The 27,929-nt window shown below is 40.3% G+C and overlaps 1 protein-coding gene across 1 annotated transcript in view; it reads right to left on the bottom strand.

The window, feature by feature from the left end:
* The window catches only part of LRRFIP1 (LRR binding FLII interacting protein 1), a 113,097-nt gene that overhangs the window by 26,821 nt on the left and 58,347 nt on the right, over window positions 1-27,929 (bottom strand). The window contains exons 4-10 of the mRNA XM_075711187.1: window positions 24,197-24,244; window positions 22,502-22,546; window positions 21,941-21,991; window positions 13,866-13,922; window positions 8,211-8,255; window positions 7,182-7,247; window positions 3,497-3,574 (exon numbers count right to left, since the gene is read on the bottom strand). Coding sequence (XP_075567302.1) covers window positions 3,497-3,574; window positions 7,182-7,247; window positions 8,211-8,255; window positions 13,866-13,922; window positions 21,941-21,991; window positions 22,502-22,546; window positions 24,197-24,244 — 390 coding nt within the window. The remainder of the gene's footprint in view (window positions 1-3,496; window positions 3,575-7,181; window positions 7,248-8,210; window positions 8,256-13,865; window positions 13,923-21,940; window positions 21,992-22,501; window positions 22,547-24,196; window positions 24,245-27,929) is intronic.

The following is a 27,929-nucleotide window of genomic DNA, read 5'->3' on the forward strand; positions in this document are numbered from 1 at the left end:
CACCTCAGCCAAAACATGCCACTAGCTCCGGCACAAGATTTACCTCCATCTCTACAGACAGGCCTGATGTTTGCTCTCAGCAGCAAGTAAGATCTTAAGATCTGTACTTTGTATCAAGTATAATGCTTTAATATTAAACAACACATTTGCATATCTGCAGTAACTGCAAGGACAGCAGACAACAATTAGTACTGGGTATAATGGGAAAAATGTTAAAGAAAAATAAGCAAAACAGCAAACTTCATGCAGATATATTGAATTCTTAAAAATACAAAAACAAATAAATATTCACTTGTGTTTATCTTTCTGGCTTTTACTGTATTGCAAACATGGTAACACAAATGAGAACACAGGCTGGCAAAGCTGTGCATAGCAGGAAACCTACTGTCAGTTTTCGCTCACTGTTTAATGAACAGTGATAGAAGGGGGAAACAAAATTCTGAGAAAAGATTTAAGGGCTGCAATAACAAGACATTGTACACTTTAATTTAGAAAGTTAAATTGAATCATTCTCCATTCTCAATATATAATTTCTCATAATAGTTAGTCAGGCTCAGGAACAGTTCCATTTCGGTTTTCTGCCTAATAATGCCCATAGTCATAAGAAAATAATATTTAACTTCAGTGTTAAGCACTCATGATTACAGTACATCGATTTTTGTAAACTATCACACTCTCGAGTGACGTAAGCATGCTGGAAGCTCAGCTTTTCCACCCAACAGATACTCCCCTTTCCTTCCTCCTCCACCAGCCATTTAAAAACTAAACTTGGAATCAAATCTTTATGTGTGTAAATGCCAGAAGATACGTAAAGCAGAATCAAGAAAGCACATGGCTCGATACATTAAGGGAGGGAACAACTCTGTTTTGGGGGTTAGCAATTTTAAAACAGTTCTAATGTAGACTATTGATATAGACAAAAACAACCACTTTTTTCCCCTCTCATAAGTTATCACCATTGTCCGAGCAGATCTTTATTTTTCCTTTAGGAGTCCAAGCAGATGATATTTCGGGAATGTACGCGTGCAAGCTATACACTGCTAAGCCCACTGAGAAGACAGGGCTCTCTTTCAGCATCTTTACTGCCAAGATCAAGTACACAACTGGAAATGTTACCAAAATGCCTTGAATCCTCTGTTAGTAAAAGGCAAGGCAAGTGATTCCTTACTGTGAGTTATGTGAAAAGGTATTGTCTGTTAAATGGGGGGGGGGGGGGGGGGGGAATCACAAGGTGCTACTGCATTGACCCCATGTAGTAATTAGAACTTTTAAGAGCAATGCCACCATGTTAACAAGGCTTGTATTACCTTGCATTAGGAGAAGCAAAGCCCCTGTAGTGGTGCCTTTTAGACCCACTACGGTGTTAAATCTCAGCTCTTCAAGGCCACAGAAATAACGGAAGCTCTTCACACCCAGCAATAAGCCACTAATTAAAAAAGTGCCTGTTGTCTCCTTGAAGAGTAGATTCAGCTTGGCACCTCTCCAGCATCAGTGCTGACACAGCTAACCATCTCTAGCCACTTGCATACAAACAGTCCAACGTGTAAGCAGAGAACAGAAGACAAAAAAAATCCCCTATAGCTGCCAGGAGGGACAAGCTGCATTTTGTGATTACCGTAAGCAACTTGCACAAATGACTGCATACAAAAACCACAATGGAAACCAACATAAATCCTTACACTTAAGGAACTTTAATAGAATCCCTGGTTACTCTGATTATTTTTTGCTTTGGGGAGAATTGAAATTCGGTTTGCAAAGCCATTTAAGAAGTATTACTGATGTAAGATATATACTGCAAAAACACATAGCTCAGGGACTCAGACTCAGGGACTAATTAAATTATCTATAGCTCACCGGCTGCCATACATTATCTGATGAAAATCCTTTAAAAAAAAAAATTTAAAAAGTGGATATACCCTTGTCTTTAAGAAACACCAACACTTCAGAGCACAAAGCTCTATTCTATCAGTTCCATTTTCTTTTGCTCCAGCCAGTTTATTCATCTCTTTCTCATGAGAGGGCTTGCTTGACAATCAAGAGGCTCACCTGTTCCCTGCCTGATGACAAGAAGTAAGAAAGCATGGAGAGTTCAGGCACCTTTCACCACCGGGATGCAGACCTACTGCACAGTTCTGAACTATGGGAGAAAACCCCCACAGAAGACAGGTTTTCAAATTGCAGGCTACATTTGAAGGGGGAACCAGCATCATGGGGGACATCAGATACAAAGCAATTCCTTAGTGCAGACTGTATGTGCTGACTGAAAAGGAACACTCCAAATGTTCATGTTACAGCTTACCGTGCTGCATGCTGTGGTAGCTTCTTTTGACTATCCAGGTAACTCCTTTTTAATTAGTCCTTAAGGCAACATTTACAGCACTTAAGTTTCAGCTACTCAGCAAAGCAACAAAGGCAACAGGATGTTCTGACTAGAGAAGCACGTTGTGTGTGTTAATTTATGGTATCACCCTCCTCATCACTTCCTATCTTGGGGACGTGGTAGGTAATATGTGACAGGTCCCGGGAGCACTAGCACATTAAAACTTCACTAGAAGGAATGCTTCCATGAAGCAAAGCCAGTTTACCAAAACTCAGTGCAACACTTCAAAACTCACTCTCCGTGGAACATTAATTTTGTTATAGACTAGTTTACTATAAGCTGCACATTTCCTCTAAAAGACATGCTACGGCACTCTGCTACTGTCACCATTCTACCAGGCCTTGCTCTGAAATTAATCAGGAAAGATATTCAGAGTTGTAAACAGTTAGATGGAACAATCACAAAGAGAAAGCACCAATATGCCATTGAAAAAATAGAAGACAATTACTTTATATCTGTAAAAAGCAGGGGAAAGTCTTGTCTTGGTCAACCAGAGTCACAGGGGTTGGACAAGCCTTTAGCATTTGAGCCTTGTTCAGCCATGGCTACTTGGGAATTCATGATGCTAGACACGGCAGGTACACATAATCCTTCTAGCACTTCACCATGCTAAAGACTCTGCAGTGCCTGGTAATCTACAGTCCAACAAATACATCCAAATTGAATCTCAGGACAGCCCTGCAACTTTGCAGCAACACAACACCAAAATACTGCTGAATGGAGAGAAACTAAACTACCTGAATGCTGGAGTAAGATTTAGGGTCTCCTGATTTTAATAACCAAAGGAGATGCAGCACTAGCATCAACAACCCTGTCTTTTTCACAAAAAAAGATGTGCTTGCTGATGCGCTTTATGCCCAACTTAGAAAAAAGTTTAGTATTGTCACGTGAGTCCAAAGTGTACTTCTATTGTAAAAACGTGCACCTGCATAGAAGTTACTTTGGTTTTGCAATTTCTCATCTGGTTTACGCCTTTTTTGTCTTAAGCTTTGCCCAGAAGGTCCAATTAATACCAAAGAAACTATCTCATGAGGGACAGTGACCTCTGTACAGAAGAGAGCCTGAAGAACAGAAGAATTAAACAGTTGAGCGACAAAGAAAAATAGAGGAGCTCACCACTGGACTGGCCCGAGCAGAGCTGGCTCTTGAGGATGCCCGAGATCCTGAACCAAGGTAGCAGCTGTACTCGGAAGGCTGCCGCAGGTAAACCAAGAATAGCAAGCACAGAAAAAAGAAAAGCATTAGAATTAGGAAGGGAAGTGAGAGAGGATTTAGAGCATTACATCTGAAGTTAGTTACAAAAATGGTTACATGCAGCTGGACAAAGGAATAGCAGTGAAAGTCAGAGAACAGACACCTCAAACTGTTCATTCAAAAATTAAGGCAAGCAGTAATTCCAGTTGACGGACCAAGTAGAGTTTTAATTCAATTCTTAGAATGACAGAATACTAATTATTTATTTATATATCTTAAGATACCAGTCACAAGTAAGCAACTCGCACTCCCTACAAAAAAGGCTCAATCCCACTACTCTTCCAGAGCTGAGAGGTTCTCTGGTGAGCCTTCTTCCCATGTTTCCAACATTGTGCACATACAAAATTAATCCATTCTCCACAGGCCAAAGCAAGAAACATCCATCTACGTGGTGATTAAAGTAAAAACTGAGACCATCTCAGAGACTGAGCATCTCCTGCTTTTCCAGCACCTGCAGTCTTCATCTCCTGCCAGAGAAAGTATTTTAGTCCTTCTTAAAAGCAAACACGTAAGCAGTGATGCAGAACCAACAGGGCTGACTTGTTGCTGACAAGGACAAAGAATGCGTCTACACTGTTTTATTTTCAGAGGTTATAATGCAGTGGAAGTAGAGAAGAGAAATGAAAGTTTAAAGCATCAGGGAAAGAGAACTAAAATGTATTCTGGAAATACATTTTGGAATTACTCCCTCTATTTTCAGATTTCAGAGTAGCAATCCTGTATTTAGATTAACTTTATAGAAAGATACATAAGCACACATAAAAGAGAGGTTTTGATAAATTCAGAACAGAGATGATTTAAAGAAGTTTTTGAGGTTTATGAGAGATTATATTTTTCCCATTGCTACCACCTCAAGGCAATTGTGAATGTAGCCTTTGTAACAAAAAGAGGCATGTCAGTCTGTCAAATTTCACGTGCAAAAGCTTGTACCAACACAAGGGCAGAGGCAGTTCAGGGACAGGAACAAGCACGAAAAACTGCTCTTCTCAGCAGCTCAGAATATGCTGCTAATGACCCATATAAGTTTATTTTATAGACACTTAAAAATGTTTCTCAGATACAAAACCACTGAAATCTAAAGAATTATCCTACTTTTGAGATGCATGTACTCTGCCTTTTTTTAACGTTTCTTCTGTTAAGTTACCTGGCCGCTAAAGGAATCCCCTGGACTCCTCAGCTACAGAGACAGCCAGGTCTTCAGCAAGCTATTAGAGGACTGTTTCAGCATCATTAGTCACACTAACAAAGCAGCACAGTAGTAAATTAAAATTAAGTTTATAGTACTAATAAATGATAAGAGGGTAAGCTGGAAAGAACCCCAGCTACAGCAGAACCAGAAGCTTAGTTACTAACCACAAAGCATTACGTTCCAAGGTATACAGCCCTTAGCAAGCCCCTGAAGCAGGGCAGAACATGACCAAGCCACATCCCCTGATGCCTTACGTGAAGTGACACTGGCTTCATGTACCTGAACTACTGAGGCTTCATTTCAGAGACGAAAATACACAAAATTTAGAACTGTTGCACACAGTTTACAACTATTTTCAATCACAGCCACTTCAATTCCTAAGTTACAAACAAAAAGCACTGAAGTAAATATTTAGATTTTGTTTTCTTGTTAACTAGCTCTAGCACAGAAGCCTTGTGCCATCACTGGCATGTTATGTTTAATATAACAAGGATGTAGAATAAACTTGAAACACATGACAGGGAAAAAGTATAAGCTACTGGTGAATCCCATATTAATGCTTCACAGGACCTATTTATTCCATAGCTGCTCTCTGTGTATTGCAAGGCAGAATATGGAAGCAAGCGCCACCTGTTCAGCTGAGACCGAGCACGCCCAGTTTCAGCCTTGCCCCCTGCATTCACCTGTCCTCTAATCATCCAAAAACATTCTTTAGGGACAGCTACCCAAATGGCACACCCTCTACATGTTAAAAGTGCTACAAGGGTCAGAGACATTAAAGTAACCACAGATAACTTCGTAATTGTGACAAGGCCATTCCCTTTGTGGCAGGAACCTCATGCTTCAACTCTCTTATTACTACAGGTGACTGTGCAACGGAAACTGGAATGGCAGGGTTACACACAGACTTCCAAATACCTGTGGCACAGGGTGGGATGGGATGGAGGAAGGGGAACAAGCACCAGCATTTTATTCAGTGTTCCCTGCTCAAGCCATTAACAGTGGCTGAAAGACTTGTAAACAGCATTTGGGCTCAGAGCCCACTCTAAGTGATTTCTCCCAAGAGTAGAAATGTATTATCTGGACCTTTGAGAGGCTTCTCTCAAAGGAAGACATCCCGTACAAACAAAGGGCTACAACCAGCTCAGCACAGCCTCAATGGCAAATTCACTGCTGCTGCCACAACAGTCCAAACAGGTAAGTATCAATGAGTTTTCCAAGGCAGCCAAATGAAAACAAGGCACAACTGTGAAACAAAACATAATCTGAAGCTTAACATCAGTAGCAGCAAGATGCACAGCCCAACTAGCAAATCAGCGTGATTGCAAGAGGATGGCATAGCCCTTTAAAGACCAATGAGCACTTCGTAAGCATTCTTGAAAGTTGTTTCCTTCTCCAAGCTAATAAAATTGTAATTTTTAACATTCAATTAACATTGATGCTTTGTCTTGAGGCTTTTTTCTGTTCAGGTCTTGGGTGGTGGTTTTTTGCTTGTTAGGGGTTTTTGTGTGTGTTTGGGGTTTTTTTTTTTTGATAAACAGCAAAGCAGTTCAGAGGCAGTATAAGCACTGGGTCCACAAAGCAGAAATTAAAAAAAAAAAAAGACTGGTTAATTTTTTCCAGGCAGATAAAACAGCAGCAGATGTACTGCCTGGCCCAAACATCCACCATGACATAGAGGCCCCATCTGAGAAGAGGTGAAGGCGTCTCCTGCCTTCCAATCTGTAAGCCGAGTACTGCAGCCTCTCTTTTTTGAAAGGAAACAATTTATATTGTCATTCCTCATATTGCCTCTACCTGTGACAGGGCCATCCACTCACAGGAGCATATATTTTGAAAACATTGTCACAAGTTGCCTGAGACATCACTACAGAATCCAAGAAAAAAAAAAAACAAAACAACGCAAGCCATACATTCACAACAATCCTTTACTTCATGCTAGCAGGTAAGTGCTAATGGGGAAGTGATTTTATTTATTAATAAAACCTGTTCCATTCTCAGTTTTCAAAAGAAGAAGTAAGTCTCAGTGAGGGAAGGGGCTTTATGTACCGCCTTTCCAAGGTGTATTACCTGCAAACCAAGTGCAAGGCAGAGCTGAATTCCCCTTGCCACAGGGGAGGCAAGTGCCTAGCGCCAGGCTCTGTCGAGGCCAGGCATTACAACAGCAGATAAATCACTACTAATTATTTCGTGGAAGCTCACAGAAACGGTGCTCGTACTCTTGCGTACAGCAGCAGGCTATGAATCTCACACAGGCCATCTTAAGTGTTCCTCAGCCCAGAAAAGGCTGTGTTCTGGTACACACAGTTTACTGGAGGACAGAAACAGGACAACAGGGAAATGCAGAAAACGTCTTACAGCACGAGAACTAGAGGCACTATACCGACGACTCCCACTGTAAACACTCTCGTCATACACAGATGCCTACAATTAAAAGACAGAGTCAGAACAGGACTGGCAGACCTAGTTTCTGATTTCAGTCTGGAGCATCACAAATTCACAAGGTGCAGCGCGAAGGACATAGGGGAATGAGCAGTATGTGCAAGGACAGGGACATCTGTACGCAACCACAGGCGACATGCAGGTGAAGATCTAACACAACCTGAAGTCAGTAAGCTGGGAAATGCCGTAAGGCACATGCAAAATCTGACATCCACCCCCTAGTCATGCATTTCTAACCGTTCTCCCAATCATCAATTCAACAGTTTATGTTGCCTTCCAACAAAACAGCTACATCAATTCTCATTGTCCAAATCTGTTTAACTTTCATTTCTGGTGCTGGCAAAATATGGGGGGGCGGGGAGAATCCCCACGCTTACACCTGATGAATTTCACTTACTAGCCAGTTTACCAATTAATAAAAAAGGAGGAAGATGCATATTCTAAGACTCTGGCTCTAGTTTAGCACATAAATGTCTGGCTCAGGAAACACAGGAAACTCTGCCTTTAAGCACTGAGAATAAAATCTGAGAGATGCTCATTTTAAAGGTTAAAAAAGAAGAGTGGAAATTGCCTACAAAAATGTTTTAAACAGAGTTTTGTTAGCTGTTACACAGCCAGAAAGAATTGATGTTGCCTATCTCTGGCCTGCTCCTGTATGTTGCAGCTAATAAATCAAAATGAAGACAACCGCCTCCATCCAGAGAGAAGCCTGTGGCAGTATCACAACCCCAGGAGCAGTGGTTGCACAGTTCCAACGGGAATAAAAGGAAGGACCAGCAAACCCAGGTCTGTACAAACAGCATTGCACACATGCATTCAGATGGATCAGACACCAAACTGTGAAATAAATGGACCCAACAGGAACTACAGAGGTAAGAGACAACATATGCATGGCTGAAGGTGAGTGGCTTTGGTATTTGTGTTTAGAGCATTAGTACAACAAACCCTGTAACTTCTGGCTGGCTGGGCATCGCTGTACAGCAAGGAGGGCTGAGGAAGACAAGCACAAAACTTTTTTGCATAGAAAATGAAACAAAGGTGCCTACAGCAGAATTAACCATCTTGATAAGATATTAGGATTATTAAACTACAACAGAAGGAAACCCAGTACAGAGGGTGTTAGTCATCTGCGCCATAAAAGCATTAGATCTCAACTCCCAAAGACTAAGAATACCAGGCAGACACGTGCGTTTCCTACAGGAAGGGAGGACACAACTGTATGCAAAAGCAAAATGGTATAATTTAATTTTAGGTTGTTAAGTTGTTATTGTCTCACACACATTTGTGTATAGCAGCCAGAAATGGTGTTTCTCCTAACTTCAACCAAAGCCAGAAAAAGCTACATACAAAGACAGAAGTGTTGTCAGATATACGTTTTAAGTGTTTCACACATCTGAAAGATCATCTCTCATGTATTCTATTATTAAAAAAATGCAAAGAAAACCCAAGTAATTCAGGACAAAATTATGAGTAGTTAAGTCAGAGCACCATAAAACAAATGCCTTTGCTGTTAGTAATCATCATTCACAAGATGCAGCAATTAAGTTCACTGTATCTGTATCAATGTATCTGGCATAATTAGGTGCAAGAGATACTCCAGCAGTGGTCTCCAGCCCACAGCTTGCAGACAATGTGCTGCTGCAAGTCAGCCCGCTCATCTGCAGTGCCCCCAATCGCCCGCCACCACAGAGCACCAGGCAATCTCCTCGTGCTGCTCCCCGTCGGGCAGGACAGGCTGCAGACCACTGCTCAAGCACTGCTTTGCTAGCGCTGGACTTCCACCCGCAGAGGACAATCCAACCTCCAGGGTGATTTTGAAGCTTCAGTGATTTTCTTCTAGCAGTCTGTGAATTACTTGCTTGTAATTTCATTTTATACAGACTGGATTGTCTTAAGCTTGCTAGGCTGACATGGTCAGCAGAGAATTGCCTCAAACAGAATAGAGAACTTCAGATAATTAAGATTTCCCTTATTTTTTCCAGACCAGCTGAAGCCAAAAGCAAACAAAATAACTGTAGGAAAGGGAGGAGCAGCAAAGGAAAATGAATTGTGCTCATTTTAAAACAGCTTTCCATTACTCACTCCAATCTTAAAAGGTCTGTTTTGTTTTTGTTTTTTTAAGTTTTACTAAGAGCTACAGACAGTCTTGGCAATTGGTCCAAATTCCTTCCTAAGTACACGAGGTTGTATTATCCAAATGAAGTCAGAACAAGTCCAGGCCAGGTAAAGCCAGAGGGCAACAAACCCAGTTTCCATTTTGGGGAGAAGGTTGAGATGTGGAGGCATAGCCGCTGTTGTGAAGACCCAGATCAGAGTAGTAGGAAGCCTGCATTAATAGCAAACAAAAAAACCCGTTGATAACTCAGCTTCGTAACATGAAAGGCTAAATTCCTTTAAATAAGAAGCAAAAAGTAAATTAGGTGATTGCAAATAGCAAGGAGTCAAAGTGGTCTTTGCAAAAAGAAGAAATAACTGCATTAAGGAAACTGCATTAGACATAGGAGGATGTGTGAAAATTGTGTGCCTTTTCCATTTGTAAGACAAAGATTTTTTTAAATAAACAAAAGCCCTTTCCTTTATCCCTACAGCACCTTACACACAGAATACACATTTTGTTTATTTTCTACTGAAAAGGCTTCAAACCCTCACACCCCCTCCTCCCTTCTTAATGCTATGACCCAGCATGACAGTATCCTGCAAAGACATGGTTTGTATGGGACTTGGAAGAAGATGGACCCCATTTCCCAAAGCTCATGCACCTAAGTTTCATCCTAACTCTAGTTAAGTGAAGCTGTATTTATCAACATACTTCCAGCTTCTGTAAAACAGAACAGACATCTGTTTCACAAGATGCTGGAAATGGTAGCTTCCAGCTCAAACTCAGAATGAATGGCGGCATCACAGCTTCATACCTAAAAACCCAGGCTCCTGCTTTACAGGACTTATTTCTTTGCACGTGCAGTCCCACCACTGCGGACAATAGAGTAGATTGCCACGCCCATCAAGCACTGGAAAAACATATTGGTCAGAGAGTAGGTCAGCTTCCTTCTGAGCTCTTGCGGAGTTTATAACCTGTAAGCTAAACCCACAAGAGATGCAGGAGAAGGTGTCAGGACAACTCTGCTGGGAGACAGAGAGCAAAGCCAGGGACCAAAACTGTTGGGTGTGCCCATCAGGAAAAGTGAGCAGCCCACTGTCAGATATGGCAAGACTGAATGCAAAGAAAAAACTTCTGTAAGAAGTAAGACTGCCTAAATTAAATACCTGCTTTTATGCAGCTTCCTACCTAGCATCTAGCCAACCTTGCACTTTCGGTCCACCTATTTGGTCTCCCCAAGAGTGGGAAGATCTTAATTCAACTCCAAGTTAAATACCAAAAGTACCAATAGTGAGTGACGGACAACTCCAGTGGACTTAAAATCACCCTTACCCTCCAAAATACTACTTTATTTATCTAGTGTGATATACAGCACCTCCATTCATTTCCCCCAGCACCTGTACTGGAGCATAGGATGCCAGCTCAGCTTTTCTGCTGTTGTCTATTATCTGTGAGAATTTCCGCTGCACAAACCCTTCAACACAAAGCTGGAACGCAGGGCTTGACAGGGTGCAGGAAGGCTGACAGCAGCAGGATATTTATAATACTGAGTTGAACTCATTATTTTGGCTTCCCAAAAGCTTTAGAAGCACGCAACAATATATAATGAACAACTTAAATTGTTATAAACAGCTGTTTTTAAGATACAGGGATATTTTAATTTGCAAATCAAGGTCTGTTTTCAATGCAGATTGGAAATCCATATATAAGACATTATGCATCTCAAAGCCAAAGGAATCAAGAAAAATACAGGCATACTAGGAAGACACTGTATTTTCCTTCTTTTCTGAAAAACAGCAGCCTAAAAGCACATGTAAAATGTGATAAAATAGGTAGTCTGCCGCAGCAGGGACAGATGCAGCCCCGAGCCAAGCAGGCAGGGTTTAAAGCCACACCAGGAAGGCAGGCTTAGGAGCGAGCACAGGCTGCTGCAGCCAGCGTGCAGGTGAGGGAGGAAACGCTACCTCCCTGCATACCCGCCCTTGTGAAATGACTTCTGTGCTCGCTCAAGTCTCCTGTAACTAGCCCTGCAACAACACACGAGTTGCAAAGGTATTTTCAAAGACCTCCTAGGCACTGTTTAGATTCCTTCTTTTCCCATGGATGCGTGCACACTGGTGGGAATGGTTGCTCTGAAAGAGCTCCACACCTTCTTTGCTATACTCCAGCACCTCCCTTTACAGCTGTTCTCTAACATCCTGCTTCTCTGGTCATTTCTTACGGAGGTCTAGATAACCAAGATACTCTGCTTCTAGCAGTCAGCAATTACTCAGCTTTCTGACAAGCCTTAACTAGTAATTGCATCATCACTATAAACTATGTAGGTGTTAACTCAATTTACAAATGAGGGAGATCTGTGGCAAATTAAAAAGAAACTTGTTTGTTCTTGACACTGAACTTCTGTCACTGCAGGCAAACAGATCTGTGGATAAGACACAACACCCACAGGTATATACTGAGGATAAATCATTGTCCAACCTCAAAAGTTTAGCTCCCTTTCTGCCTCACTCTTCCTGAATGCCAGTAAAAAAAGACTTTCACTGAAAATAAAACTGAATAAACTGAACTGAGCTTAAAGAAATTACTTTCATTCCCACTTAGGGAGTTTGTAATCCACACATGGACTACTTAGGCACACGGCATTATTAACTTTTAAGGAATCAACCTGTGATATTGCAAGTACAGCGTACAGAGGCTGATCTCCGTGTGGACATCACTCCATTTTGCAACTTAAAATTGGACGCCTATTCTGGAAACAACTACTTTATCAGCAGACTCATCACTTCCTGACCTGAAGAACCCTGCCTCTCTTCTGTTTTTTGTTGTCACTTTGGCAATCTTTACAGTTAGGTTTGGGGTTTTTGGAGAGAGTATTCCTAAAGGTGAACGGAAGCTGGACTGGCATCAACTAGTTTTGGAGTATCAGCTACTCCAAGTCCCCACCAAACTCTCATTCCCCTTCTAAATAATGATTAATCTGAATTACACTTAGTAATGAAAACAGCAAGAAACTAATGATGTTGCTGTAATTATGCTCTACATACACTAAACCTCCATGCTACAAACCCCAATACCAAGATGATTTTAAATTATTTAAATGGAAACCAAATAAATTCTTTTCCCTGGATGACTTTCTTACAGATATTTTGCTTTTCCTGCAGTACTTGGAGCTCTGGAGTATGTCATTAAAAAATAAGAACATCATTTGTCAGAAGCACTACATAACAAAGTTCCTCAAAACTGTCAAGTGGTTCAGCAAGAGTGCCAACAACAGGATATACTGTTTTCTTAACAGTTTAAGCATCGGTATTTAATTTTCTCTTATCCACATATACAAGCTAAATGCATAAAACCATATGGAAGCAACAATTTAAAATGGGCATGAAATACAAGATCCCATTTCACCACTTATACAAGCGCCTGCTTAACTTCATGCTTACAAAGTAACTCACTGAAGCCTATCCCATGTTGAGCAAGTATTGCTCAAACACTTAGCTAAATGGAGTCTTAAAAGTAGTTTATTTTTCCCCTAAACATAGAGCTTTAGTCTGCATACCACTAAATTTCTTTAGAAGCCTTGATAGCATAAAGATCAACAGGCTCTGAGCTTTTGTCTGCCTTTGTTAAAATAAAGGCAAGGAAAAAAAAAACACCACCAAACAGTTCGCCTCCCTGCCCCCCAAAGTCGCTCTGCTTGATACAATACCTTTAAATAATTTGCACAAACCCCAATATTTAACAAAGCAGGACAATTAATTCCTATAATTGACACAAAACACTTGTGCTGGAACAGAAGGGAACACTGTGACCCACATACACACAATGGAGTTAGTAATTAAGCTTTTTTTGCAAGACTATTTCTAGAAATAAAAGTACATGAATGGTAAGTAGCTAAGTAGTAACGCACTGGCTGTTCACCTCTGTGGAAGTTTCCAGAAACCTTAGGATACAGTTTATAAAGGACAAAAAAAGCATTTAGTTAAGCAAACTTCAAATAAACAACATACATTTGGGGAAAATTCAAAATCCAAAGTCCATTCTACATATGCAAGTCTCAAGACATAGACTAAATTCTAGGTGAAGCTTGGGAGTTTCAGTGTTAGAGCATGACGTGAACACGTTGCACAGGCTGGAAAACAATTGTTCTGTTGTCCAGCACGTGGAAATCCTCCACGCCAGGTGCTGCCAAACTATTTCTTGTCACAATTTAACTTTTACCCAATTTTGTTTACAAGCTAAACAGTTCTGGGTTCCAAGTTCTACTTGTACCAAATTCAGAGACATGTGGGGTTGGGTGGTTTGGGTTTTTTTTTTTTTTTTTTTTGGGGGGGGGTGGTTCTTTAAGACAGCTTATTGCTGCACCTCTGCATCTGACAAACTGCAAAACACACAATATGCAAGACAGGAAAAACCTGCTTTACCACAGAAAAGAATTTGCTCATTAGCTTTAATCCCATTACATAGAGCAATAGATTTTATAGCAATATAAATCATCTACTAACCCTGCTAGACTTTCTACTCTGGGATGATCCATACACGTCTTCCTCATAACCATTGGTCTGTTATGGAAGGAAAAGAAAAAGAAAAAGAAAAAGAAAAAGAAAAAAAAGAGAAAAAAATTGACACAGACCCAAAAGGGAATTTTTAGCAAAAGTCATCACTTACAAAAAGCAAAGGCAGAGACAGAACTTTTCACAGATACACCAGGAACAGGAGAAGTGCAGGATTAGGTCATGATTTCAAACATGAGGACATGAACATTTGTGTGTCTGCCAGTGCCTGTGTACCAGCCAAAAACGTCAAGGATACTGCTGCTTGCCTTTTTCGACCCTTTTTTTTGTTTTTCTTTTGAGGAACACTTTTGCTTCCCCTGTTATTACTGCACTATAGCACCTGCATGTTCAAATGCTCTCTGAAGGGAACACAGGACAAAAAGGGGGCACTAAAGATGAGAATACAATAAAAGAAGTTTATCACTGTAGTTACTTACACCTCTGGCAGCTAAGCAATTAAAAAGCAGTAAATTGTAGCAAAATAATTAATTCTAAGAGAGAAACTGAGAAATTCAGTTTAGTAAACATGCAATGCTGTACGAAATCTCTTCTTTTTAGCTTTCCCCAGTTACATCAAAATTAAACCCAGACCGTGACCATCTGCCACATCCCAGTATTTTGTGTGGCAGTCCAGAGACTAACAAGAGATTTCAGTGGGTTCAGCTGTGCTCTGTCATGCTCAATAGCCTGCCTTGTCATTAAGGTGTTTTCTTTCAAAGGAGAAAAACCAAACAGGCTCAGAACAAGGGTTTCACAAGAAGGGTGAGGTGCTTCAAGTCCCTATGGCAGCAGGGTCAGGAATAAAGTGAAATGATCACTACTACGATGCAGTTTTTAGTCTGGAAACATGATGTTGAAGAAAAGAGGATAGACCCAAAAGTCACCTCAATCAATACCATTAGAAGTTCAGATTTCTCAATCAATTCACAATGCGGCCTGGTTTAACATCGAAAATGAGGAAGCACCCTGTGTATTTGGGGTGGGCTTTTTTAGTGGAAATTTAATTAGAATTTCTATTCAAATTAAGCTTTGAAGTCCAAGTTTTAATGCATTCACAAAATCAAAATCCACTAAATGCAATCTGAATCAGTTTCCAAGCAAAATATTTATCATCTACTATACAGTGGCTTCCATGAAAAATTAAACAAATTAACTTCAAAACTAGTTTAGACCCAAGCTGGTAAAGCAACTTCTGGGAAAAGCTTAGATTCTCTACTGAAATGCAATATGATCACCACAAACGGAGGGCCAACATCCAGTTTCTTTTTTCAAGAAGAACTGATTTGAAACACTGCTATAGCCTTCTCATACAGTTTGGGTTCTTTCCTGGTTTTACTAGGTTTTTTTCAGGCTCCTTGAAATCCTCTACCATTTTCCTGAAGAATGGTTAAAATTAATCTTCAGCAACTGAAGCCAACAATCCAGCTGCAGGCTCAATAGCACCATACAGACCAATTACCTCCACTGCCCCTTTCATTACTACACACATGAATTAAGTTTGCCTTTTTTCAGCAAGGTAATACTGACTAAATGTAACCTCAGATCATTATCTGAACCATTCCTGTGCAGAATTCCTTACTTTGCAATAGTGTATTTCATTTTTCTCAAATGTGGTATTCCTCATTTATTTTTACTATTACTCAGTTTTGACAAGTTGTCTCCTATTCATCATCAGTATTTTTATTCTTGCATGCATTCTTGCATAACCTTGCACGAAACTGCCTTCACTCCCTGTACTTAGACAGCTAGGCAATACAGACTTCTGTAGAACTGCTCTCCCCTTTAAAAACAGATGATGCTGTCTTAGATGGGAATAGACCAGATGAGATCCTTTCCAGCTGTCTCATTTTCTAACAGAGTTATTTCTCAACTAACTGTGCATTTCTTTTACAAAAACTTGATCTTGCCCAAGGTTTCATTTAATGTCACGTAGAGACATGCCAAGAGCCTTATAGTCAAGTTATAGTCACATATAATGCTTTTCCTTTACGCCCTTAAATAATTACCCTGCTTAGGGAAATTAAGTTGAATTGTCATGATTCATTTTCCACAAACCCAGGTGAAGTGTTTGTCACTTTATATTTCAGACACTTCTAAATGTATCTGATTTGCCCTGTATCTTTCAGATTTCAAGCCAAAGCCCCATAGGTCAGGTCATTTCCCTTGTCACTATGACCCATCCTCTCCAGAGACTTCACCAGTGCATATTTTTGAAGGCAAATGCTCCAGACAGCTCCTGACGAGCAGGGTCAATTTTATCAGACCTCGCTGACCTTTGTTCTATGCTATGTTAACATACTAAGCATCTGATCATAAGCTTCACAAAAACTGGAACAAATAAAATTGTATACTGGGGAGGCTGAAATACTCAGATTGTACGTGTTCTCCCTTCATAATTATGCAATTGACCCTATTCTTTTCTGTGTTTTCCTCTTGCTTTTAATGGATGCAGAAAACTTTCTCATTGCCATTATATCCATTTATACTTGCGACACTTTTTACCTTAGACTGTGGCTAATAGTGCTCCTTCAGGCTTCTTTCTCAATCCCACATCCAGCTTCTGCTTCTCAGAAAATTCTCTGCTGATGTACTGAAGAACCCCAACCCAGCCTGGCAACCTCTTTCTGCAATGAGTAGCCTTCCCTCCACAGCACCAGCAGACCACTCTGCCCGCTCTTGTGTACTCTTTCACTCCCTGGAGTTGCTCCCCATGAGATTCAGCTAAAATCCTCACCATGTGAAAGCACATTACACTTCACCTTCAATCCAGGTTTGGCCTTGAAGTGCTCTAAGTAGTGCCTGACTTGTACAGGTGCTAGTAACGCATTGATACTATGCAGAACTACCTTTATGAAAAGATGCAGCCTTTACTACATATATATTCGATTTACACTACCTTTATGAAAAGATACAGCCTTTACTACATATATAGTCTATCAGTATTACCTATTTCTGTGTAATATTAAAGCTCAAGTTAGGTTTTGAGTTTTTCAAGATGCTTTTTAGGTACAACACTGAGGTAAGTGTTGGATTATACCACATTTTGCAGATGAAGTGATACTTAATATTCTTGCAGACCTAACAAGTCCTGATAGTTACACCACATCCTTGACATCAGGCTGGTGAGCCTTTGCAGCCAACATACTTGCACATATTCTCCTGTCCTCTCACAGTGGTTTTGTATGCAAAAACCTCTTTGAGACACGTTACTCAAGATACATACTGCTTTGGAGTAGTTCTTCTTTTTGGTCCTCTCATTCTCTAATCCAGCCTGCAGTGAGATTAAGAATGCAGGATGAAAAGATCAATGAGTTTTTGTGCACTCATCCACAGCCAGGCATGCATATCAACATGCAAAAACATCAGTCCAATCTTCTTCCATGTCTACACAACACTGCTCAGTAAGCACACATAAAAAAAATCAAATCTCAAAGTCAAATGACCAGTTATTAAAGAATATTGTTAAAAGTGATGATAGGACTGTTAAATTTAGTAGCCACACTTAAAATCACTCACACTTGCTGGGTTAAGTCAATTAAAAGAGCTACCAGCTGTCTATGCTTACTACATCAATACATTCTTGCAAAATCCAAATGTGTTTGAACTATTTCTGTATATAGGTCACTCACAAATAGATACATTGCACTCCTAATTTGAAATAGCACAGGGAACGAAGGGGAGTGAAAAAGCTAGAGTCTATAAAACTGCTTCCCACAGTTTGCTTTCTGCAGAAACTGACACCTCTATTTCAACACAGCGCTACCACAAGACAGCACTGTTAAGAGTACAAGGAAATTTTTTAAACTGAGCTTAAAGTCCCAGTCCTCATTCTCCCTTCCGTGCCCTTTCTGTTCTTCCAAGAGTCAGCTTTATCTCAATGTGTTCAATGCAAATACTTGTTCCTGTCTTCTTATTACCTACAGAGTTTGATTTTATCCTCCAAAGCAAAGGTAACAGCTCAATACACTAGCTGCAGCTTTGGTAGGCAGCGTATTTGTCCTGTCACCTTTGCCAGGTCTATTCAGAGTGAGTTTGTGAGAGTTTTTTTCCTTTCCAGATTTATGCCGAAATAAAACCAGATGTACCTGGTCAAATGATGGACAGACTGTAACAGAAAAAGTCTGTTCAGGGAAACAAAAGCTATTCTGCTCTGTCCTATGATAACTACTGAACTAGACCTACGTTAGAGCTCTCTAATCATTCAGCACTTTTCATCTGAACTGCGTCAGAGCAGCAGGCAGGGAAGTAGCATCTTTACATCACAGACCACAAAGTGCCTCAGGATCATTTTAGATCATCCCTTATCTCAGATCAGCTATCGCAATTGAGGTTAGCTGCTTCTTCATGATTAGTTTTTAAACACACACTGCAACTTGCAGAATATTCTCACCACTGGGTAGGTGCTTGCATATTCCAAATGAGACTGTCAGGGCATGAGAGGAAAGAAAAATCAGAATACAAAAGAAAACACTGAAGCAAGTTATGGCAATCAAAAGAATCCGCCAAAACAAAACAAGCAAACAAACAAAAAAACAAAACCAAAAAAAACCAAACAGAGAGATGTAAATCCCACCTACAGAACTTTGATAATGCAGGACTTCTTGCACAAAGCCAGGAGTCAGGAACTTTGTCAAGCGAACAGAACAAGGAAAATGCACCAACTCCATCACGAGTGATTAATAACACAACAGTATTTCATGCTGGATGATCTCAGATTAGAGACAGCCAGCTGTGAAGTGGGAGAAGGACACCTGCAGTAGAAAAGAGACTGAAGAGAAGCTCAAGTTTCTCAACAAACCCAGGATGATGTTACTGGGCTTCCCTAGGAAAAAACTGTGTGATAAAGAACCAAGCTGCAGAACTTCTGAAACAAGAGAGGCAGAACACTTTGATGGGTTCAGGATGTGCCACAGAAAAGCTAAAGATGCCCCTTCATCACAGCTGAAGGTCTGCCTGCAGGAGGTGGACATATACTCAAGCTAGCACTATATCAACACACTAGGCCGCTGTTTGCAGTATAGTCACAGCTGTGGAGCTTAAATCAGTTTGCTAGCCAGGTCTAATCCACATCTCAGGTGGTTTTACAGTCCATGTTGATGGTTGCTCTGCCAGAAGCATCCAGGCCAGCTCCCCAAAAGTTAGCTCAGCAGATCTCTGGTGCCTGCAGTTCAGACATCCACTTAGAAAATATTCCAGGAAAAAATCGAGAGTAAAACCCACACAGATTAGTAGGGTGGTAAAGTTTTAGGGAGAAATACATTTCTGATATTGGCTCATTTAATTGAAAACTTTCTGTACAGAAAAGAAGCATAGCTTCAAAAAGCAACCCCTAACACCATCAGCCCTCCACAGTGCAATGAGCCTGACTGCCAAAGACGTAACATCAATTTTCAGAAAATGGAAGTCTTGTAGACCAATTACAATGGCATCCTGCAACTATGGAAGGAGCCTTCAAATATCCAAAAAAAAGAGATGACTGACTACATTTATAAATCCTTTGTGGACACAAGGCAATATTTTTGGTGCTTTCTTCACACTAAAATAGCTCAGAAGCCAAACTGAACTCTAGTCCTTAGAGGTAATTTTTTAGGGTTTTTTTAGGATTTTTTTTTTTACTTTGTTGCTTTGAAGAGACACACAGCAAGAGCCAAACCCTCAGAGATAGCCAGAGAGAGATGTGGTCAAACTATTAAAAGCATCTACTTTAAGCCCACGCTAGGAAAATGATCAATGTATGTTCTATCAATTCATTGTGAATAAAACAACTAGAAGATGTATAAGGGTCAATTTCAGTTCAGACTAGCAAACATTTTCTTTCTTCTACAATCCCAGTGACACTTGGATCGGGGAAGGAAGCTCTGTCAAAACTCTTTTCCTGTGCATGCCCAAGTGTCAGCTTACATAAGAATATTCACCAAACGCTACTTTATGATGTCTGTGCAACATCACTAGAAACACCAGGGTGAAAAGTTTCTACCACATCCTTCTGTCAGAAAAGGATATTCTTTGCAAAAGTATTAGGTATTTATGGGCCATCCCATAAACCATCTGGAGACCACTGTTCACCAGACCAGCAGCAGTTATTGCAGCCTGAAGGCACGCTGGCAGCCCAGAGACTGGCTGCTCTGGGGAAAAAAGGGGTCAGAAAAGCTTCTTCTCAAGGGATGGTGAGGAAACAGAATGCAAGGCTTCTACTGTTTAAATACAGAACAATAAAATGCAGGATCATATTACAAAAACACATCAAAAGGAATCAGTAGTGGGTTTCCATGAACAGAAGGTATTTCAGATGAACAGGGCTCCTGCTATAAATACAGTGCCAGTGTACTTGCATGTGGCCGTATCAAGGGACACGCTGTTATAGCCACAGTTAAACAACCTATTTGTATTGTAATCACCTTCTAAATAGAAAGAATTGACATTTCAACTGATCTAGAGATTTTTCCCCTCCAAAACACACTTTCATAGACATGTCCAAGTTTAAGTAAAATAAACATCGGTTTTCACATTGAGCTATGAAGATAAGCTTTTCTTTGTTGAATCTTTGGAGTTTTAAGGCACCTTCTACCTTGGAAAAGCAATTGAATAAGTTTGAAGTCTTAAAGATTTTAACAGCATTTCATAAGTAGTAATAAGGATTCCACTAAAAAGGGAACAAGGCAACACTTAAAATTAAGTACATCTTACGCTATCTTACAGTGATCTCCGTTAGGAATCATTGAGCAGGCTCTGCAGTAGTAACTCCCCCCACCACCATCTTCCAGAACTCTTCTAGAGGCATATGAGGCGTTTTACTCAGTCCTGTTCCTTGGTGGATACTTTGTCAGGAAAAAAAGCTAGTTCTAGCCTAGATAGTTACTAGCAAGTTTTTTAAGGAGGAAAAAAACAGTAATTGTATGACATGAAATCTCCAAAGAAGCCAGAAACCAAGGATTACAAATAAAGATCCTGCTATGAATGATACAGGTCTTTCTTGTTCTATAAAAATACAAATGATCATCCAGCTTAACCACAGAACTAGCACTACTTATGAGTTAGGAACAATATCTGTAGAAGAACAAATTCTTCTCAAACACAACCTTTTTCAACACAAATGACTCCAAACACAAACTGGTCACAGCTGAATCAGGGTCAGGACTGCCGAGAGCTGCCTCCATAGCGCTGTTATGGATTGTTTCAGTTTTGTGGTTAGCTGAATGCTTCTCCATAGGTCTCAGAAGCAGTAAGCTCTGATCATCTTCTGAAGACTATCAACACATGCTGAGACAGTAGCATTAGCCATTCACAACTACTAAATTGCTTAAACTGTCTTCGCAATTACAAGAGCTAATTACATCTATGCTAGAATGGAGTTAAGATTCACACAGGTGTATTATCTGGAAAAAATACTGTATGGATATTTTGAGGAAAAAAATGAACTTTTTCTATAGATGAGTACTGGTGCACTACAGCACTCTGCTCTACTAATCGCTCCCTCCACAAAACTCAAGTCTGCAGATTAATTTCAAGCATCTCTAAAGCAGCTCTGAGGAGAGCGTTCACATGCAATTCCACAGCACTCAAGACTCATTTTCACTGATAATTTACTTTTGGTTTCCTGAGCTAAACATTGATCATGCAGTAAGCTAGCACTTTCTCTTCCCAAATTCTCAATATCAGTAATGAAACAGGGGAACTTACAGGTGCATACAAGAAAAAACTGCATATACTAATGTTTTGGCTAAGTACTTCCTGCAGCAGTAACGGAGAACAGCATTTACCAGAAAGGTTTCTACAGAGTCGCATGCTCTGCTGGTGTTCCTGCACCGTGCATACAAATCTGACAATTCCCCTGGTTGAAAGAATTATTGACCTACATGTACTTGGGGGGGGGGGGGACCACAAACAAACCCATATGCCTTGAACATAGAACACGTCAAGACCTTGGAAGGGCATTATCAGAGTACTATAACCAGGCTGGTGGTACAGGGGGACAGCAACATCAGTACACACACATGCACACTTAAATTGTACAATTTACCAACCCTCAGGCTTCCACGGCTACCCACTGACATGCGCTCATCTTCATCCGAAGCCTATCAAAAGAAAGTATAAAGACAAGAAAACAATGAAAAGAACACAAGTAACAGGCAGTGAGGTAAATGCCAATGGCTTTGATGGTACAGAAAGAAAGAAAAGACATACAAAATAAATATCTTTAAAAAAGAATTGCATTAAAACTATAAGCAGAAAGTAAATTAAATCATACCCTGACCAAGAAACGCTGTCAGGCATTTCACTACAGGACAAATGACAACCTTGCTATGCTCTTGGCCCACTGTCTGAATAAACAAACATTAAACATTCCAAGCAGGTTATTTCCCCACCTTCCACCCCCTGCCCCCCTTTATTCTAGCACATTTGCAAAAGCTCCCCGGAGTGACTGGAGAGAGGGGCAGAGAAGTCAGGAAGTGGCTTTGGTGTTTTCACTTGCCTGGGGTGGGGGGGGGCTTGTTTTTTCTTTTAAAAAGGAACTGCCTTATACATGCCTGTTTTCTTAATTTGAAGTGTCTAGCTAAAAAGAAAAAGCAAAAGTAGATACTAACCGAGGCATTTCTTCGGGCTCTACGGGAGTAACGCTCACTGTCTTCCTACCAAGGCAGCAAGGAAAAAAAAAAAAAAAAAAAGAGTGAAGTGTTGAAAGGACAGATACACCAACAGAGCGCTATCAGAAAGACACAGTGAACTTGAGCAATGTATAGGAGTCAGCAAGGTTAAACCAAACAATGGAAGGTGACACCCTGTCAAGTCAGAAAAACCCTTTTGCCCTCATTTGTGACCCCAACTTTCTTACCCTCTGTTTTATTCTGCTACACACTTTTATTACTTTTGCAGAAAACTGTATGCAGTGATGCCCTTATTACTATCTCAAAAAAAATGTTTCAAGTGCATCTCTCTACATCTGGGAATCAGTATACTTACAGTGCTTTTGTAATTAAGCTTTCCAGTTTGCAGTCCTTCACAATAAATCTCAAGAATCTTCTATTTGAAATAAGGTGGCAGGGCAATGGTCTCTCTCTAGTGAGTATCCCAGAGGGGCACAGCCTGGCCCCTTGCTTCAGACCAAAAGCACCTGTGCTCTGCAACACACCAGCATCACTGCCTTTTGCAGGCCAAAGGCTGTGTTAATGCTGGAAATGCTGTAGGATGTATTATGTTTCAACAAACTGATTTTAACAAACTGATTTTACAGGGAGTTTAGAAACAGTGATAGAACACAGGAGGGGTAAAAAAAAAAAGTTTCAATGCTGTAGTTAATGGTTCTCACAGGTGAACTGATTTCTAAGCAAGGGCATTGCTAGTAAGGTGGAGCTAAGCTCACCAAGCAAGGATTTGAAGAGACTTAATAGTTTATCCATGAGATTGGAGCATCTTGGGTGGATGGTTGGTCCATATGGCAGCAGGCTTTCAAGAAGGCACAGAGCAAACCAGCATTTATGCCCATTAATTATCAAGGGTCAAGGAAGCCAGGGAGTTTGAAAAGTTATTTTCCACACTGGAAGTCAGATGTTTGGTTTTGCCTTTTTCAGTGTGCACTTCTCAGCTTGTAGGGCAAGGCCACAAACAACAGTTTTCATCTGGCATCATTAGTAAGTTTATGAAATCACTTATGTTTGAAAGACATTTGAAGCCACTGGCTTCCAGCCCTTTAGCAACTTCTTCATCTTATATAATGGGTGTTAAAACAGTCCGATGTTGCTAATGGACAAGTCTATATCTGGTATCAACTTCACTGGCTTAGCTAATGGTAAAATCCAGTACGTTGCATTTCTGGAAAAAGCAAGCATTGGCACCGTAGCAGTAATAATGCATGTGAACAGTGCCCCTGGACCAGTAAGTAGAAGTAACTGAAGCAGCATGGATAAAACTTGCCCAAAATCTAACTGAAGACAGATGTGAGAAGACTCAAATTGTAACAAAATCCACAAGAAGCAAAATGAGTACGTAGATTCCTTGTGTCACAGCTGGCTTTATTGGGTCTATATGCTAAACTAATCTTCAAGTGACAGGGTGGAGACAGAGGTCTGTAAAAAGAGATGGCTCAACCAAACCCTTGCCAGTTTTAAGCTGATCGTAAGCCACATTTCAGGTATTGATGTGGACTGCAAGAATCCTTGTGATAGGAGTGGAATTCATGTTTCCAATACATGAAAATGCCTACTTTGTGGTATTTCAAACTCTATGAACTATACAAAACTTCAACATGTAAAAGTTGCTTAGCTACATTGATTGAGGCCTACCATCCATTGCTCGATGTCTCCCCATTTAGTATCCAGACCATAATATTTCTACAGACAGAAAAAGGAAAAAACAGAATTTAGATGAGAAAGGCAAACACCCAACATTTAGATATGCACTGCCAGGTTTTGGCCAAGCCACACAGCTACACACACACAAACATGCCAGGGAAAAGCTGTGCTGAGTGCCCCCAGAGCCCTCTGCAGCACGTGCCCAGGAAAAGCTGCCTGGCAAGGGAAAAGGGGTGTTTGGGGTATGGCCAGGGTACTCGGCAGCTTCTTCTTTCCCAGCAGTGCAAACAAAACCAGTGCTGTGGGGACAGGACCAAGGAGTGTAATGAGTCTTGAATTCCTGACCCATTTAAGTCAAGTCTCATTACAAGTGATCTGAACACAGAACACTTTCAGGATGAAAAATGCTGTCAAATCATGTTTACCATATAGATTTGCCAAAATTGGAAGACAAGCTGAATACAATACAACTAATCTCCATGCATTCTTGTTTGCTGTATTCAGAACTTCCCAGTGCTCCTTTTCAGAGCATGAGGCTTTTTGCCTACACTTCAACTGCCTTGGCAGTATCACCAACAAGGATAGAAGAAGACATGCTTCACCAATGCAGGCAAGACTGGAAAGCTCTCTGCATTTCAGTACCAAATGCCATGCATTTTCTTAGTAGACTGCCTCTTCTGAACCACTTCTCAGTTCATAATTTCTCTGCACAACATTGGGAACTTTCCAATGAACTTGCATTTCCACCAGACAGCAAATTTTTCAAAGATCCGCAAGTTTAGCAGGACTCTTCTTCCTCCCCAAATACACACTTCAAATCTAGTCTCAGGAAGTTTGCATTTATAATGGTGACCATAACATTCCTGTGTGAAGAAAAATCACCAGCCTAGAGCACAGTAGTTGGCAAATGGAAATCCTGCTTAAGGAAGCATAATAAGTATTTTAGAAAAAATTAGATTATTTGCTTTGAGGTTCATGTATTTGTGGAAAAAACAAGCCTGTACTTGCCAGCTTTCCTAGAGGCTTGAGGAGGCAGGAGTATCAACAGTCAAAACCTTAGGTAACAATCAAAAAAAAAATCAGAAACCTGTTCTATATTATACTCTGCATTTAGCACTCGCTCAATGGTATTAATGTAATTTTACTTTCACCCTTAAAACCCTCATTCACTATTTATTAATAAACTAAACAAACAACTGTGTTCTTTGATACTGTATCAGTTTATTCCCACTTCAGAGTTCTTCCTCATTGAACAACAAAATTATTTTCATGCTAAGGTCATCTTCATTTTCATCTTAACAGGTCTGGAGAGAAGAAAATCTGTTATGAAGTAGAATAGGCAGCAGGGTACTTAATTATACATCCTGAATAGCCCAAACTGTACAAGGATCTTTAAATACTGTCACTTTTGGGGTCAAATTGGGAAAAGGCAGGAGCTCACAGCAATCCCATTTTCTAATATTCTTCCTAATAAGTAAGTTTTTAGGCCAGTAATTTGAAAACAGGAAATAAATTCACTGCATTGCAGATTTAAGTACTATGCAAACATCTCTCTGGAACAAGGAAAATAAACAACAGTTCAACAAGCTCTTTAACCACATCCCTATGAGAACAGGGAAGCATTCCCCTCTGCTTTCCCTGCAAAGCTTCTCAGTGTATGCTCAAATACATCTAACACCCCTATACAATGCCTAGCCAAATTAGACACAAGTGAAATTTCTCCTAAATTAGAGTGAATGACATGAACCATTGTTTCTTCAAGCATTACACACTTCCTCACAAGTGCTCAGACTAGTTACTTCCAGGCAGATGCATAACATGTACAGCAGCCTGTTATAAAAATCACATTTTATGAACATCGCATCCTGAAAATGACCCCTGAAAATTATATGAACTCCAGCCAGTCAAGACTGTGTACATGATCAGAACCTACAGATTATATGCTTTGTAGTACATCAGGTCAGGTAAGGCCTTATTAGAGGCTTCTTCCTCCCCCTAAGAGATGTATAACATTTTCTAACACTAGAAATCAATTTAAAAATACTATGAAAATGGAGAATCCTTTCTTACACATAGGAAGGATTCATAAACATGCTCATAATTTTTGCAAGGTCTGCTGCTTCCTTTTCCTGCCCTCTGCTCTCCTCACTTTCTGACATATGCTTCTGAATTCAGTTTTGCAAGAGAGAGAGATAAATACCCCTTAAAAGACTTGTTGTGTCACAAGTTAAGTTCCACTTACAGTCATTTCCTCCACCACTTAAAATTACATAGCTACATGTTTAATATCCCCTAAAGAAAAATGTTAATGAATGGCTTTGCCTTGAGACTATTTTAAGTTATAATCTTTTAAACAGCACATCTCATGCTGGACTGAACTGGCAGCATTTGAAGCCTCAGGTATTTTGCCCCCTCAGCCATTTCCCATTTCTTTCTCTAACCAACTGTTCTGTTCTGCCCCAAGGGGCCTGGCTTGAATGGCCACATGGGTTAAAGGAAGAAATTGTGCTTATCTGTTCATTTGGTCTTTAGTTAGAGGCCTTTGCCAGACTCAAGTTCCCTTCTACCCTGAAAAGTGATACTACAATTAAATGATTAATGACATTAATACCATTGAGAGAGAATTTCAGATCAGATTTGCTCACTAAGTGACAGTGAAACTGCTAGACTTGCAAACTCGCTATGGGATGTTGTGAGGCTAACCCACTTATCTTCTCATCCATGTCAGGACAGCAACAGTAAACAGCCTCCTTGTCTCCCATGAGGCTGTGTATGTACCAGAAGATTAAATCAATCTTCTTTATAGAAACTAGTAATGAGCCTGTTGATCCGTGGGCAGATGTTAATTTGAGTCACTCAGTCCATAGTCAACTCCACAAATAAAAACAAGAGTAAGATATATTTGTTGCCAAATTGATGGGGTCAGGATTAAATACCGGAGCACATGATTTGAGGAGCTATCTTCATATACACATGCACTAAAAGAAGAAAACAGCATTTCCAAGAAGCACACACACTGCTAGGTCACGTGAGTGAAACATGCAGTTAAGGCTGCTGGAGTGCCAGAACAAAAACGAACAGGCTGTGGTTTTAGGACAAATTTCTCATTCAGCAAGCAATAAAAATATCAGGAAAAAGGAATATTCAATAAGGTAGAAAATGGCAGGCTTGAAGAAATACATGCTTTCTCCCTCCCTGCAAAATCTCTTTGGAGCTATTTTTCTTTCTAGGTACCACACAGTTCACATGCTGGAAGCATAACAACAGTCACACATTGTAACACAAAACCCAAAGCTCTGTTGTTACATCGCAAATGACCTCAGTTATAGCTATTGTGATTACTATTATCTTTGCCATCGTTTGGAACTATGAGAAGGAAACTGGGAGGAGGGAAGAGATCATGACTTTAAACTGACGTGAGAGAGGATTTAACAATATAAAAGCATTTACAATGCTTAAGTCACATTGGAAGAAAGACCATATGGTTTATTTAGTGAAAGATTTCAAATTCAAACACAGCATCCCTGATTTACTTCAGTGACTTTCTGCAAACAAAGTCATCTGAAAGTCATTCTTCCTGCTGGCACCTGTTAGATGCTTGCCAGGCCTGAAATATTTTCAGCAATACACTTGGCCTTCAACACACAAATGTCTGCATGGTTCTTGGTGACATATGGAGCCACCATACTCTCCTATGATGGCTGGTTTGCCAAATTACTCTTCT

The sequence above is a fragment of the Pelecanus crispus genome, chromosome 5 (genome assembly GCF_030463565.1).
Source record: "Pelecanus crispus isolate bPelCri1 chromosome 5, bPelCri1.pri, whole genome shotgun sequence".
NCBI lineage: Eukaryota > Metazoa > Chordata > Aves > Pelecaniformes > Pelecanidae > Pelecanus > Pelecanus crispus.